This window comes from Xiphophorus couchianus, chromosome 12, assembly GCF_001444195.1.
Source record: "Xiphophorus couchianus chromosome 12, X_couchianus-1.0, whole genome shotgun sequence".
In the NCBI taxonomy this organism is placed as follows: domain Eukaryota; kingdom Metazoa; phylum Chordata; class Actinopteri; order Cyprinodontiformes; family Poeciliidae; genus Xiphophorus; species Xiphophorus couchianus.
Window position 1 is genome coordinate 4,849,126 of NC_040239.1, and position 14,561 is coordinate 4,863,686.

The window sequence follows — 14,561 nt, forward strand, 5'->3', positions numbered from 1 at the left end:
TAATTTGTCTCTAAATTGTCCTTGTGTACGAGTGAACGTTTATGGTGGTTGTTCTATGGGTCTCTGAATTGAACGCTGGTTTTTAGAACTAGTTAGTACCACAGAGACATTTAGTGAAAAAACGAAAGGAGTATCTTAAATAATTTTATGTCAGAAAAGCAGGTATTAATTTTTACATTTTAAATAATTATCTACTGACAAGTTTTCAGCTAACTGCTCTTTGGGAATCACCTTGTTGGAGCTTAATTCACATTTTCTACCTTTTAATCAATGTTTTTTATTTTTATTTTTTGGTGTTTACAGACAGCAATACCTCATTTAAATCTGGTTTGTTGTTCAGATGTCTCTGTTTCAACAGAACAGTCGTTAATCCACTGAAATTTCCTTTTTCTTGACTGAGTGATTGATAAGAAACCAAAATAAAACCCTCTAATATGATCAGGAGTGAATGCGTGTGAAAACCAGTTTGAGCCTAAAGAAAAAACTCCTGATCAAAATAAATGGCTGCTTGGATAGAATACAAAGAAATAGATATTTCTAGAGTATTATGTAAAACTGTAATTTTGTCTGCTCCTCACATCTGTTTTTTGTTGTTTTTGTTTGGAGGTTTCCTAACTTTAAAGACGATGTAGGAACAGATCAGCAGAGGGCAGCGTTCAGCTAAAGAAAACCGGACTGGAGCTAAAATCCTCAATTTGAATCAAATCAAATCATTTTATTTACATTTTTTGTGCGCATAAATAACAAAATAAGACAGTGTTTTTTTTGGGATGTTCAACAGTTAAAGGGTGGAAAAACATCAATCAGACATATAGTCATAACATAAAGTAAGTGTGACCATATAGATGCATAATCATTACGTTAGTTTGCTGAAAACTTTGTCACACAAACTCAAATATTTCCACAGTATAATTTAAAATAACAACATGAAACCCAGCAATGCAATCAGATTTTATGTATCTGTGATAATAGATCATTTTTATCTTAAAATATGCAAAAATTGATCTAAAATGGGAACAATCTCTCATGCTGACTGGGTTTCCAAATGTTTCTGCTACAATCAGCCATGTCAAAAATGTTAACAGCCAAGTTGTTGCAAAAGGAAGATGATTATCGACTTAAAGGTCACAGTCTGAGCTCACAAGCCTCAACATTGCCAACTGTAGGGAGGGAGAGTGGCATGAAGTTTGGTGCATTACACGTCTCTGATGACCTCATCGGGTCAAAGAACCCTGAAATGATGAAACTGGCTCAGCAGTAGCTGCTCAAACTACCATTTCTCCCAGCATCCTCAGTGTGGTACCGCAGCTGCACTGTAAAACATTTGAGCCACATTTAGTTGTGACTACAATCTTCTACTATTTAAATCAAATAAATTTAGCCACTTTTAGATTTTGAACCTAAATGTGTGAGTTTGTGAAAGATAAACTTACAGTAGTAAAATGTATTAACTTATTATTAATTTTGTCAAACCTCCAAGAGTTGAATAAACTAGAGTTTTTAGGTTATCGTTTTACTGCTTTTTGTTTTTACTCAGGATCACTCAGGTAAACAGAAGAAACATATAAGGAGTTAAATACTGTTTTACAGAACTGTAATCATTTAATTGTATAAGACAAATAGGTTCAGATTCAATCAATATTTAAAGTAACAACAACCATTTCAAAGATTTCTACATTAAATCTAAATAAGATAGTTTATAGAATAATCCATTTAATTTGTTTTGACCAACATTCAGTCTAAACTATTTTTTAAACATAACAGCTGGCAAGGTCAGATGAGCCGCCACCTGCAGGAATAAGAAGTTGTTTTGGCTGCATCTGAAGTTGCTGGAAGATATTTTGCATATATTATCAGACGAAGGTTTTATTCAGCCTCACAAAAAGTGAAAACAGACAGAAAAGCTGAATTCTGGATTTCCTGATGATCAACAAGTGTTGAGATATAACCCAAAGAACATTTCCTGATTAGCATTTATTCAAACAGCAGTCACAAAAGGTCCAATTCGCTGGCATAAAGCAGTTTTTTCCCCGAAGTGTCACACACGATTGTTCAGAGATCACCCTCTGAACAATCATGCTTTGCCGCCTCACCTTTCACCGATTTGGCCCCAGTAGATACAACTTGTTTGTCTGATTCTGCAGGTTAAAGGGCGCCTGATTCATGTTTGTCGCAAACAGATGGGCTGCAATACCCATTTTACCTTGTGAGGTTTGACGCAAAGAAGCAAGAGGAGATGTTTGTCTTCATGCTGCATTTTAACTGCTGTTTTGATGAACTCTAAAATCTGCAATCGGATTCACCTGGAGTCAACGCATATCTGCAGTTATAATAGCTAGATACTAGCGGTCAGGCCTGAAATCTGGGTGTGGTGATAGACTCTGACCTGAACATTCATAGCCACATAAAGACAGTTACAAAGTCGGCCTTCTGTCACCTGAAGAACATTTCCAAGATTAGAGGACTAATGAACCAGTAAGATTTAGAGAAACTCATCCATGTGTTTATCTTTAGTCGTATTGATTACTGACATAGTGTCTTCACAGGTCTACCTAAAATAAAAAAAATCTATCAGATTCAGAATCCTGCTGCTGCTGCTGGTGTTTTGACTAAAACCAGGAAGACACAACACATCACCCAGTTCTATAGTCCCTACACTGGCTCCCTGTAGCTCAGAGGATAGACTTTAAAATACTGTTGTTTCTAAATCACTGAATGGCTTTGCAGCACAACACATTAAAGATCTGCTGTTGTTGTATCAACCTTCCAGACATCTCAGGTGTTTTGGTTCTGCTCTGCATCCACAGAACCAGAACCAAACATGGAGAAGCAGCATTCAGCTTCTACACATCACAAATCTGGAACAAACTACTGGAAAATTGCAAAACAGCCAAAACATTGAGTTACTTCAAATCCAGAATAAAACCCCACCTGTTTAGAGTTGCTTTTGGACCATAATCAATAAAACATTACCATCATTTTGATTTGTAACGCCAGCATTTGGCAAAAGGTAATGTTTCAAATGTTGACTGTGTTTTCTATGACTTTGTAATTTTGTATTTTTATTATGTAAAGCACTTTGAACTGCCTTGTTGCTGAAATATCCTAAAAACTTGATTAACTGATTCACTTGTACTCTGCCCTTATATACAACACGGAAGAAAATCTTTTTGACTCAGGCTTACATAATTACATAACGTATGCACCAGAAGGCTAAAATATCTGTCTAACATTGAAGTTGTTGTTCAACTTGTTATGCTGTTTGCCAGAGAAGCCCAAAGTCTTTGGGATCAAAGCCAACTTCAACTAACATGACCATGAAAGGAAAAGCCTCTGCGCAAACAAGACAGAAGTCACAGCACATACTGTTTGTGCCTTCAGCTGAACTATCCGGAAAATTCTAACTTTTGGTGAGAAGCATCAGAATCAGTTCAAATCAGTGGTGATTCTTGGATAAATGATGTTCTAGGCAAGCCCCAGTTTTTGCCAGCCCCCAAGCCAATAGATAGTTAGCACAAGTCTGAGTTGGAAGATCCGCGCCATCTTAGTAGGCAAGCCCAAGAAAAAGAAAGCGTGTGGGAACTCTTCACCAGTGTGTGAGAGAACAATACATGAACAAAATGGCTGCTGAGATGGAGAAGGAAAATATGTCAGATGACGTGGACAAGCTGCCTTCGATCACATACTACAGTAAAGTTCACAGCCTAATGAACAAGAAGAGTGAGTACAAAATGGAGTAGCTTCACGGCCTGAAAGCCATAGAGGCAATCTGTGTTTAAATGCATTTGTAAAGAACATACAGACTCTTCACGTGAATAACAAGATTCTGGTAGCTGGCAGAGTAAGTACATGTTGTAACATACATGTAGGTTACATGTCCGTCTTAGCTAGCAGACAAAAGCCACATTAGCTAGGCTAATTTTGCTAGTTCAGCAGTAAGTACTACAGTAAATATCACTGATATTTATCTTAGTATTACACAGAGGTGGGTAGAGTACTCAAAAATTGTAATTAAGTAATAGTTGTACTGTTAAGTTAGATAGGAACGAGGCGAGAGCTAGTTCTAAGCTTGTGGCCTGTTTTTTTCCATTGTTGTCATAGCAACTCCATAACAACTGTCATGACAGCTACGAATACCAAGATGGCTGTCATCTACAAAGTTCCCTGAAGTGTGACGTTACATGAGAACTATATATTGAAGGCAATGGTAAATGGTAAAATTTAGGTACAATGCAACTGACGCAGTCGGTGGTTGTGTGCCTCCCTCTTTTAAATAGTTCTTGCCCATGGGAAGTTTTTTTTATTACCAGAGAACATTTCTTAGTAAAAAATAATGTAATGAATTCTATTCAGTTTTATTTATCTAGCGCCAATTCACAACAAACGTAATCTCAAGATACTTTGAAAAAAACCCAAACAAAGCAATCATTTCAATTCCAGTTGATCCAAGTTAATAAACAGCAGAGTAAACGCAATTAATTATTCAAAGTATTTTTAAAAACTTTCTATCAAAGGAAACCCAACAGATTGTATCATGTGATTGATGTGCAGCATTTATTGCTCCATAAATGGATTGTATCTTTAAAAGATTACAAGAAAGTCCGGCTGTTTTGGGGAGAATTTGAAGAAATGTGGGTGGAGTTTTGCAATGTTTGAATAATGGTGATAAACCTGAAGGTAATTCTTAGAAATGGACTGAAGTGTGCCTTGAAGGGCAGGTATAAATACCAATGGGTAGATAGGAATTTTACTCAGAAAATCACCTTTCGCCTTTTTAAAGGAAAACCAAATGAAGAAAATAGGGGAAAGTGGGCATCATGAGACATCATGAAGATATTTAACCACAACATGTTCAGCTGACCTCTTGGCACCTTTTAATTTTTTGCTTTTGGCGCTTGTTTTTCATGACGTAGTTTATGTCCAACAGCCTTCACGGGCTGTGCATGCTGGTATCAGGGCAAAACACAAACAGCAACAAATACAACACCAACATTTCTCAGAGGGTACTGGTTTGCTGTGATGTCACAAAGTTTTTTGATTTATTGTTTATTCCCTGAAGCAGGAATCAGGGAAGACTGCAAACCAAGGTCAGGAGACTCAATGCCTGAGTCTATAGTAAACACTAATTTTTACAGTGCTTGTATTGTTCTTTGTTTGTTTGGTCCCTCAGTAAAGGTTCATAGGTAGAACCAGAACTTTAAAAGACATAGTTTAGTTCTTATTCTAATGTATATAAAAATGTTAAAAAGCAGAAATAGAAAAAAGATTTCTTTGTGAACTTTCAGGTAGCATACTGTGGTTTTATAATACTGATTTTATTGTAGTTTTTACAATAAAATGTATGTGTTATTTTTATGTTTTGCAAAATAATTTCACAAAACCTAAGAAAATAATTCTTTTACATTGTTTAATTTTAGAAGTAATATATAAATAATGAAAAAATAAGGTAAGGAAGGAAAACAAAAGGAAACTAATTGTTAAAACAATAAGATTAGAAATGAAATGGAAAATTAAATAATGCTGCTAATATTAAATTATAAATGATTTAACATTGGTATTAACATTCATTTGTATAATTTAATAAATTAGGATAGTTCTTATTTTTTGTATACAATATTTGGCACTTTAATAACTTTATCAAGATATTTATTTATTTATATATTTATTTCGTTTTTTGGCAGGATGCGTCGTCCATATTTCTATCCATATTTATTTTATGTGTAAGAAGAGCTTCTTGATAAAACACTTCGCGGGAAGCAGCCTCGACGATCACCTTTTAAACGACATATACATAATTGATTGGTCAATTCTTCACGTGCTGGACGAAAGCTGTGACATGATTGGTCGATAGATTCCACATAGTACACTCGAGAGCGCTTGAGTTCATTCCTCCGTCATATGACTCTGCCCCCCCTTCCATCAATGGAGGACTTCAATGATTGGTTAGTAGTAAAGTGACGTATTCCCGGGGGTGTGATGAGCCAATTACGTGAAACTATTCCTGGAAGAGGCGGAGCCTCGTGACATTCTTTAGAAGCCGGTTGCGTATGTGACCGGCATTCAGTGTCGGCCCGCGTAGGAGGACACCGCAGAGAACTATTTATTTATTTATTGTAGTTTATTTTAAATTTATCCAAGCTGAGTTATGCTGGGTCTGTGCCTTTACGTTCACGTGTCCAACTCGGACCCAGTGGAAGTGGAATATTTTGAATCTAACGGACTACCGTCGGAGCTGAAGTCGCTGTTCAACAAACTCAGCGTGTTCCTGCCCTCCCAGGAGTTCTCTACCTACCAAAAGTGGAGAAAGGTAGGACAGATTAATTCACTATTCTCATTATCATCAACTGAAACTATATGGAAACAAATTTTAAATCATTTAAACTTTATATATATTTATTTAGAAATATTCTACTTCATTGTTGGTAGTTTTTCGGCGGGCGGAAGTGTAGGCCGCACAGTAGAAAAGACCGGTTTAAAAAAAAATTAACTAAGTTTAGACTTCTTTTAAGCCTATTCGGTAGTTATACTTAATCTAAATCAGTTTGTACTTCCGTATTAAAACTGTATATCAATATTGTTTTTCTTTCGATAGTGAATCATTTCTGAACGAGTCTTTTCAATTCTCCGGGAAAATCTTCCTTTAAAGGGAATTCATGCGGTCAGCACGCAGGACTAATTAGGTCGGGCTTTCCGCCTTTTTTCAGCCCAAAATGGTGCCGGAAAACACTGGAATTGACTCCAACGCAGCTCTGCTCGTCCATACACTAATTTTTCATCGTAAATATTACCAGTTTGTGCAAACAGCTCATGATATAATGGCAAAATTTAGGCAACATTTATGACGCTACGATTATTGCCAATGTAAAATGGATATATTATTTAAAAAAACAAACAAAAGAAACCAATGTGCCCTGCAACAGGTGGTATTGATGCAATGCACTTTCTTTTTTCAGACTTTATTTATTCAGAAATTATTTTCTTCTTTTTAATGTAATGTTTAAAATTAGCTTCTAAGCCATTTTAGGGCCTTGTTGAGTCACCATCAGCTGACTATTTTACAGTGCTTCAGTATAAAAATCAGTTTTAGGTGCACAGCAACACTTGTAAAATTGAAGATAACTTTATTAGACTGAAAATGCCTCATTATCCCAGATATTTAGTTATAAAATTAAACCATTTCAGAGTGAGGTTTGTACAGCTGAAATCAGTTTTTATGGTCCTGACTCAAGTCCTTATTGGAAGAATATAAAGACCATAATAAACCTTAACATCCTGCAGAACAAAACTCCCATTGTTTAAATTCCTAAAATCAATTCCAAGTCAGATTAATGCCCTTGTGCTTTTGAGTGAGCTGCATGGCTTGGCTGAAATGTCTCTGCAGGGTATCGTTACAGTCATATGCCTGCACTCTGGTCTGCAGGTCAAGTATCTGTCTGTCCTATCCAGCCTGGAGTACAGCCAGTTTCTGTCCCTGTTATAGCTCAGCAGGTCTGAAGCCAGACGGGATTAAAACAGTTGGCGGGTCAGCCTGATTGGGATGTTAAAGATAGATATTAGTGGTTGGGGTGCAGTGATATCTTCATGGTGAAGGGGGGACTCCCTAAATCTCCGGTGTCGTGACTTATTGGTGGTCCCACATACTGTACATTTCGAACTGGCAGCTCTTTATTTATAAGCGGTTTAATTTGTTTTACTACCAGGTGACTGAATGATTCTGCAAGATGGTGTTTCCTTCAGAGAAATTAATGTCTGCATTTAGTTTTTGGGGGAAAAAAGGCAAATGATCACTAATGTCATTGCAGAAAACTCTAAAAAGTGAAGAAAAAGATGCAGATGGGCAGCTGGACTTTGAGGAGTTCGTTCACTACCTGCAGGACTATGAGAAAGACATGAAGCTGGTGGTGAAGAGTCTCGACAGGAAGAACGCCGGTATGCAGCCGCTTTTTCTCATGTTTGTGGCTTTTGCCTTTTGTTTCACTCTGACTAAGCAGATTCTGATCCGTTTCTGTATTTCTAGGTCACATCGACGCCAAAGAGTTGATGCAGTCCCTTCGTGACCTTGGCGTCCATATTTCCCTGCAGCATGCAGAGACTGTCTTGAAGAGGTAATTAAAATAAAAAAATAAAAAAAAAACCTACGCTCCTGTTGATGCTAGGTTTAATTATCATACTAATTTATCTTTCTTTTTTTTCAGTATGGATAAGAATGGGATGATAACGATTGGCAGCAAAGACTGGAGTAAATACCCAATGGTGGAGAAAATTGACAACATTCCTGAGATCATCCTTTACTGGAAACACTCCACGGTTAGTACCTCATTCTGACTTTAACTCAGTTCAAGAAAACTTTATTGAACCCAAAGGGAAATTAAACAAGACGGGCCTCATTCTTTCAGGAGTGGGTAGAGACCAACAAATTATTTGGTTACATATTTTTACTTGGGTAAAAGTAAAAAGTCGCTACCAAGAAAGTACTGAAGAGTAAAAAAGTATTTGGTGAAAAGGCAACTCAATATTGAGTAACTGATCAAATTATTAGTCACTTGATGTTTGAAAATTACAAAATATAAAGTTGAAGTTTAGAAAGTTCAATTAGGAATTATAAATATAAAGTAAAAAGCTACTCGGGTAAATGTAACTGGTTTCTACCCAAATCTGGAAAGGAGGTCAAATGTTACTTTTACAAATTAAATTCAGACAAACTCTTCCTGCATTACATAAATATTGAGATAACCCATTTTCGCTGATAAGACTTATCAATATGGCTGCTATCACGCTAATCTAAGCAATCAGGGTGTTGCACCTCGTCAATTTCCTGTTTTCTCGGAGATCAGTCTGCACAGGTCGTGCGTCATCCATTAAGCTCTATTAGGCCTGTGAAAAGAAATGAGGCTCATTCCGGTGGGGATTATGTTGGAAAGGTTTTCCAACTTGCTGAGCTGTTATGTAAACGAGGGCAGCAGTCAGTCAGAACCAGTGCAGACCTGCAGGTTATTTTGGATCTCGATGTGCAGCCCTGCAGCCTGTACTCATGACAGAGACGAGAATAGAGTCGGTCGCCCCTCACTGAGCGCCAAGAACATTGTGAATTACTGACGAAACCTCAGCTGCTGGAGGGTTTGACCGGGACAGTAAATCCAGTCAGTTTGTTTACAAAATTAATCAAATTCTCACCTCATCTTTGTTCTTTTTTTCCCCTCTGATTACTGTCCACATGCTGTGCTTACAGTTCAGATTCTCAGTAAAAAGGATTGGAATTGATTAAAGACCGGAAGCAGTCGGTTCATGAATCTGATCATTTTATAGGAGCAGCGCCTCCTCCTTTGTTCAAGGAGCCCGAATTAAAAATCTGCGTCAAAGCCCTTGGTAATAATCCCCAATAATCATTTTAAATCCCGACTCGTGTGATCCGTGACGGTGACTTGGCTTGACCCTTACTATGAAAAGACAACCTGCCTGGTGACTCATATTTTCCCTTCACAGAAGAGCTTTGTCACTAATGAGAAAAGCCTCAGGGGTCAAAGCGAAGACGATTGAAGGAATGTTGCGCTGAGTTTTGCAGTTTGGATGTCTTCGTCTTTTAGCTTGCACCAACAAATCTGCGATAATTTGGCTTTGGTATGGACTAGAAAAGCATCTACCAAGTTGGATTCTAGTTTTGACTTTAACAAAACTCACATACTTTGATGCATAAATTAGGTTATTTGAGTGTCCATCCACACCAGCCCTTTTTAATCCGATTTAATTAAACTCTAGTTAATTTTCATAGAAAGTTCGGTTTGTTTGTGGATGTGTGAATGCACAATCAAACCAAAAATGTGATCTCAGTTTGGTTGAAGTGAACTCTGGTGCAGTTCGAAAGGAGATGTGAACGCCAAGCGGTATGGAAGACTCTTCAAAAGCAGGAAAAGAACCACAGTTCAGGGAATTCTGGGTAAATGCACCCAAAAACAAACGCATGATGCTAGCGGGAGAAATGGCTCTGGGTCTTTTATGAACGACAAACGGCTGCTAAAATTTTAAGCTGCTCCATTTTTGTTTTAAATTTTGTGAAGAAGGAAGTTGCGCTCATGTCTCTTCGGAGGTTTTTGTGTTTTCATTCACTGGTTTTCGGTGCAGCGCCCCCACAGGAGAGGAGGAGAACAGGTTTCTCAAATTGTTTGGTTTGTTTGATAGTGTAGATTGAAAGTGAACCACATCAACTGAAACTGGAGCAATTTTAGTCCCCAAAAATATCAAAACTCTTTGCTATAATCCTCAAGTTAACAATTGTTCTGAATCAGCAGATCAGAAGTCCAGAAACATCCTAATTAATTTTTATAAGATTTGTGTCATTTTGTAAATCGAACTATTCAAATTCAAGTATAACATTTTCCGTTTTGAGTGATATTTTTCTAAAAGTTGAACTGTTTTGTTGGCAGATATTTGATGTGGGTGAGAACCTGATGGTGCCTGACGAGTTCACCATGGAGGAGAAGCAGACTGGAATGTGGTGGAGGCACCTGGTCGCAGGTGGAGGAGCCGGAGCCATTTCCAGAACCTGCACCGCCCCACTGGACCGTCTCAAAGTCATGATGCAGGTAAGAGGACAAACTTTTAAAAAATCAAAAAAAAATCCATCCATCCATCCATTTTCTGTTCACCCTTTGTCCCTAATGGGGTCGGGAGGGTTGCTGGTGCCCATCTCCAGCTACGTTGCAGGCGAGAGGCGGGGTACACCCTGGACAGGTCGCCAGTCTGTCGCAGGGCAACACAAAGACATACAGGACAAACAACCATTCACACACACACTCACCCCTAGGGAGAATTTAGATATACCAATTAACCTAACAGTCATGTTTTTGGACTGTGGGAGGAAGCCGGAGAACCCGGAGAGAACCCACGCATGCACAGGGAGAACATGCAAACTCCCCGGCCGGGAATCGAACCCAGGACCTTCTTGCTGCAAGGCAACAGTGCTACCAACTGTGCCACTGTGCAGCCCCCAAAAAAATCTGGGTGTCAAAATCAGAACAGTGACGACTTCCCTGTTGCTTAACATTGGGTTGCGCCATAAACGAGTTAAATTTTAACAGTTGGTGTGTAAGAGCTGGACAGCCAGAGTTCATGGACCGATTCTCCATGTACCGCCAGCCAGTCGGGGCTCAGGAACAAGCGTCACACCCTTGACTTTGAAATCTTCTTGTCATCAGTGAGATTATGGGTGCCCTGTGCCAAGTCATGATGTGCCAGCAGCTCCAGTTTACATCAGAATGAAAGTTGACTTTGACCTTTTCATTGATTAGAAACGTATCAGTTGCAGTTAAACCAACCTGACCCACTTGGATTTAGCTTTCTGCGCCCCAGATGTCTATGTTCTCATTTCACCCCAAAAAGCCACAGTGTCCACGTCGTTAAGTCTTAAATTGATGAATCTGAAGTTGTATTAAAATGTCTTTAATGCTTTTTTAAAAAAAAATTATGGTCTAATGAATTTGGAAGTTGGAACTAGAACTCTGTTTACCCTGAGATAACCGCATTCAACATGACAACACTCATAAACATCGTCTCCAATTGCTCTTATAAAGATAATTTTAAATTTTACTTTCAGTAAGTAAACTTGTATTTTTTCAGTTAGTCACTGGTGCCATATGTAACATTGATTTTTAACCGCGTTTTGTATGTAAAATAAACATGTTTCCCCCTCATCTTATTACTGTTGATGCGAGGAGCGCCCATATTGAAACGCTAAGCCTATCAAATAATAGACAGGGGGGAGGAACTGAAATGACAACATTGATTAATAGAAGTCTTAAACTTAATTCATAATGATTTTAAATTTTATTTGTGACTTAACCTCCATTAAAATAAAGTTTTTAACTCGTTTACTTACCTGCTGGGTGTTTTTTCCTTCTCAGGTTTACGGATCTCGAACCAACAACATGTGCATCATGAGCGGGCTCATGCAGATGATCAAGGAGGGCGGCACCAGGTCGCTGTGGCGGGGGAACGGGGTGAACATCATCAAAATCGCTCCTGAATCGGCCCTGAAGTTCATGGCCTATGAGCAGGTAACAGAAGCGACTAGTTTAGAAATTTAAGGTCTGATCTCCGACGTTCGTCCTCCATTGATGTGCTTCTTTTTTCTGAATGGGTTTCTGCAGATTAAGCGTCTAATCGGCAGCGACAAGGAGACTCTGAGCATCCTGGAGAGATTTGTGGCAGGTTCTTTAGCCGGAGTAATTGCCCAGAGCACCATCTACCCCATGGAGGTGATTATCCTTTTATTTAGATCTCCTACCTGGAAAACCATCGGCTTTAGAGGTCTGCATTTAGTAACATGTCCTCTTTTTTCTTTTTTTTTTCCAGGTTCTGAAAACCCGTCTTGCTCTGAGGACAACCGGCCAGTATTCCGGGATCTCGGACTGCGCCAAGCAGATTTTCAGGAAAGAAGGTCTCGGGGCGTTTTATAAGGGTTACATCCCGAACATGCTGGGCATCATCCCGTACGCCGGCATCGATCTGGCCGTGTATGAGGTGAGAACGGACTCTTCTAGCTTTAAACTTCGGTTCTGATGAGCTGCAAAGTCTTAATTTCTGGGTTTTGTGGTTTCAGACGCTGAAGAACAATTACCTGCAGCAGTACGGCACCAACAGTACAGACCCCGGCGTTCTGGTTCTGCTGGCCTGCGGCACGGTGTCCAGCACCTGCGGTCAGCTAGCCAGCTACCCTCTGGCGCTGGTCCGAACCCGCATGCAGGCACAAGGTGAGACCCAGCTCCTCTCTGCCTCCCAGTTAGGACCATTAATAAACTACTGAAATAATCATAGAATTTATTTATAATGCTCCTTATATCCTTAGTACTCAAAGGGCAAAAAATAAACAAAACAAGCAATTGTAATGATTAAAAATAATTAAAAGTATAAATTAATCATTAAGTTGTATAAACAAACAAGAAAAAAGCAATTTGATAAAACAGCGCAATCAAAGCAGAAATTAGGCCAAAACTGTACAAAAAATAAACATTTTGTGATTAAAATAAAAGAATATGTTGTCTGTAACAAAGTTTTAGTTTCACCCAATTAAAATCTATAAAAAAAATCTATTAAGCACCTTTTGTTGTCAAATTATAAATTGGTTAACTCATAACATAATAAACATGTCAACATTATAAATATTGTTTAGCTGCAGATGCTTCCTTTGCTACAAATGATCATGGATCTAGTTGGATTTTAGGCAATAAAATATTTTATTTAAAAAAAAAAAAAAAGTATTAAATTGTTGCAGCTTGTATTTCTAATGTATAAAAAGGATTACTAAAATAACAGTTGCTGCTCTAGATTTTATTTATGCTCCTGCCATCAGACTAAGACTCTTATCAGTCTAGGGAGTGAACTTTAATCAGTCAATGTGAAGCACATTTTATCTGAGATTAGATGTATTAAAGATTTTATGCTTCCTTTTTGCCAGGAACTACAATAAACAAGAAGCAATGTTCTCAGTTTATCCCTCACAGATTTTGCAGTGCTAATTTAGAAATATTTGCAGCAGATTAGATATTATTTGCAAATGTATGATGTTTTGACATCAAGTCTGAGGCAGCAGTGTAATTAAAGTAAAATACTGTCACCTGCTTTTCACAATTTTTGTGGGAAATTAGGCATCAACGCAAAAAAATCAGAATTTTGAGTGAACTTCTATGAACGCAGGATTAAAAAAAACCTGACATATTTTGTCGTTAAAGTCTAGAGCCACATAAAACCTGAGTGAAGTCGGATCCTCTCCTCTTCCAATCTAACAAAATTGGTGTCAAATGTTTGCAGAGACTTTTCACTTGTGACGCTTTTGTTTTTAAAGATGTTAATAAAATTTAAAGTGGTCACATTTACAAAAACAAATTTGGTGTCGATCAGTTGAGCTATTTTTGTCTGGTTTGTTTGTGCTGCTTTTGCTTTCAAGATATTGATGATGATTTCTGGAAACCTCTTTATTAATATCTCTAAAATGAAAGCAGCACAAATGAAAACTTTTCATTTGACACCAATTTTGTTAGATTTGAAGAACTTTACTCAAGTCCAGATAAAAAGCGGTGGCGGGCCGGATTTGGCCCCTGGGCCTTCAGTTTTTACACATGTGCTTCAGGTGACTGAGGAAAACTCTTACCTATTTTTTTATCTTAATTTTTGCAGCTGTGACGGAGGGTAACCACCAGCAGATGTCCATGACGGGCGTCTTCAGGCAGATCCTGCAGAATGAAGGCCCCGCCGGGCTCTACAGAGGCCTGGCCCCCAACTTCCTGAAGGTCATCCCAGCCGTCAGCATCAGCTACGTCGTCTACGAACACCTCAAGACTCAGCTGGGGGTGACGTCGCGCTGAGCCGCCGAGCCGCCCGGCGTTGGGAGTCTCATTCTGTGAATGTCAGCTGACGTCAGGCTGAGGAAGAGGGAGGAGATTATGGACTCTGTGAGCTCAGGATGTTGGGATTACGACCGCTGCTATTTATGTTTTTAAATGTTAAAATCGAGGACCAAATGTTTGGGTTTGTGTGTGTCCGGGTCTTTGTGTGTCAGTGTAACCAGC

The 14,561-nt window shown here is 38.5% G+C and overlaps 1 protein-coding gene across 1 annotated transcript; it reads left to right on the plus strand.

The window, feature by feature from the left end:
• Window positions 1-6,145: 6,145 nt before the first annotated feature.
• On the plus strand, window positions 6,146-14,357 carry slc25a25a (solute carrier family 25 member 25a). Its single transcript, XM_028034737.1, has 10 exons — window positions 6,146-6,307; window positions 7,803-7,929; window positions 8,018-8,105; window positions 8,196-8,307; window positions 10,422-10,580; window positions 11,898-12,050; window positions 12,144-12,251; window positions 12,349-12,516; window positions 12,596-12,746; window positions 14,170-14,357. The coding sequence occupies exons 1-10, from the start codon at window positions 6,146-6,148 to the stop codon at window positions 14,355-14,357; spliced, it is 1,416 nt and encodes a 471-aa protein (XP_027890538.1).
• Window positions 14,358-14,561: the final 204 nt, after the last annotated feature.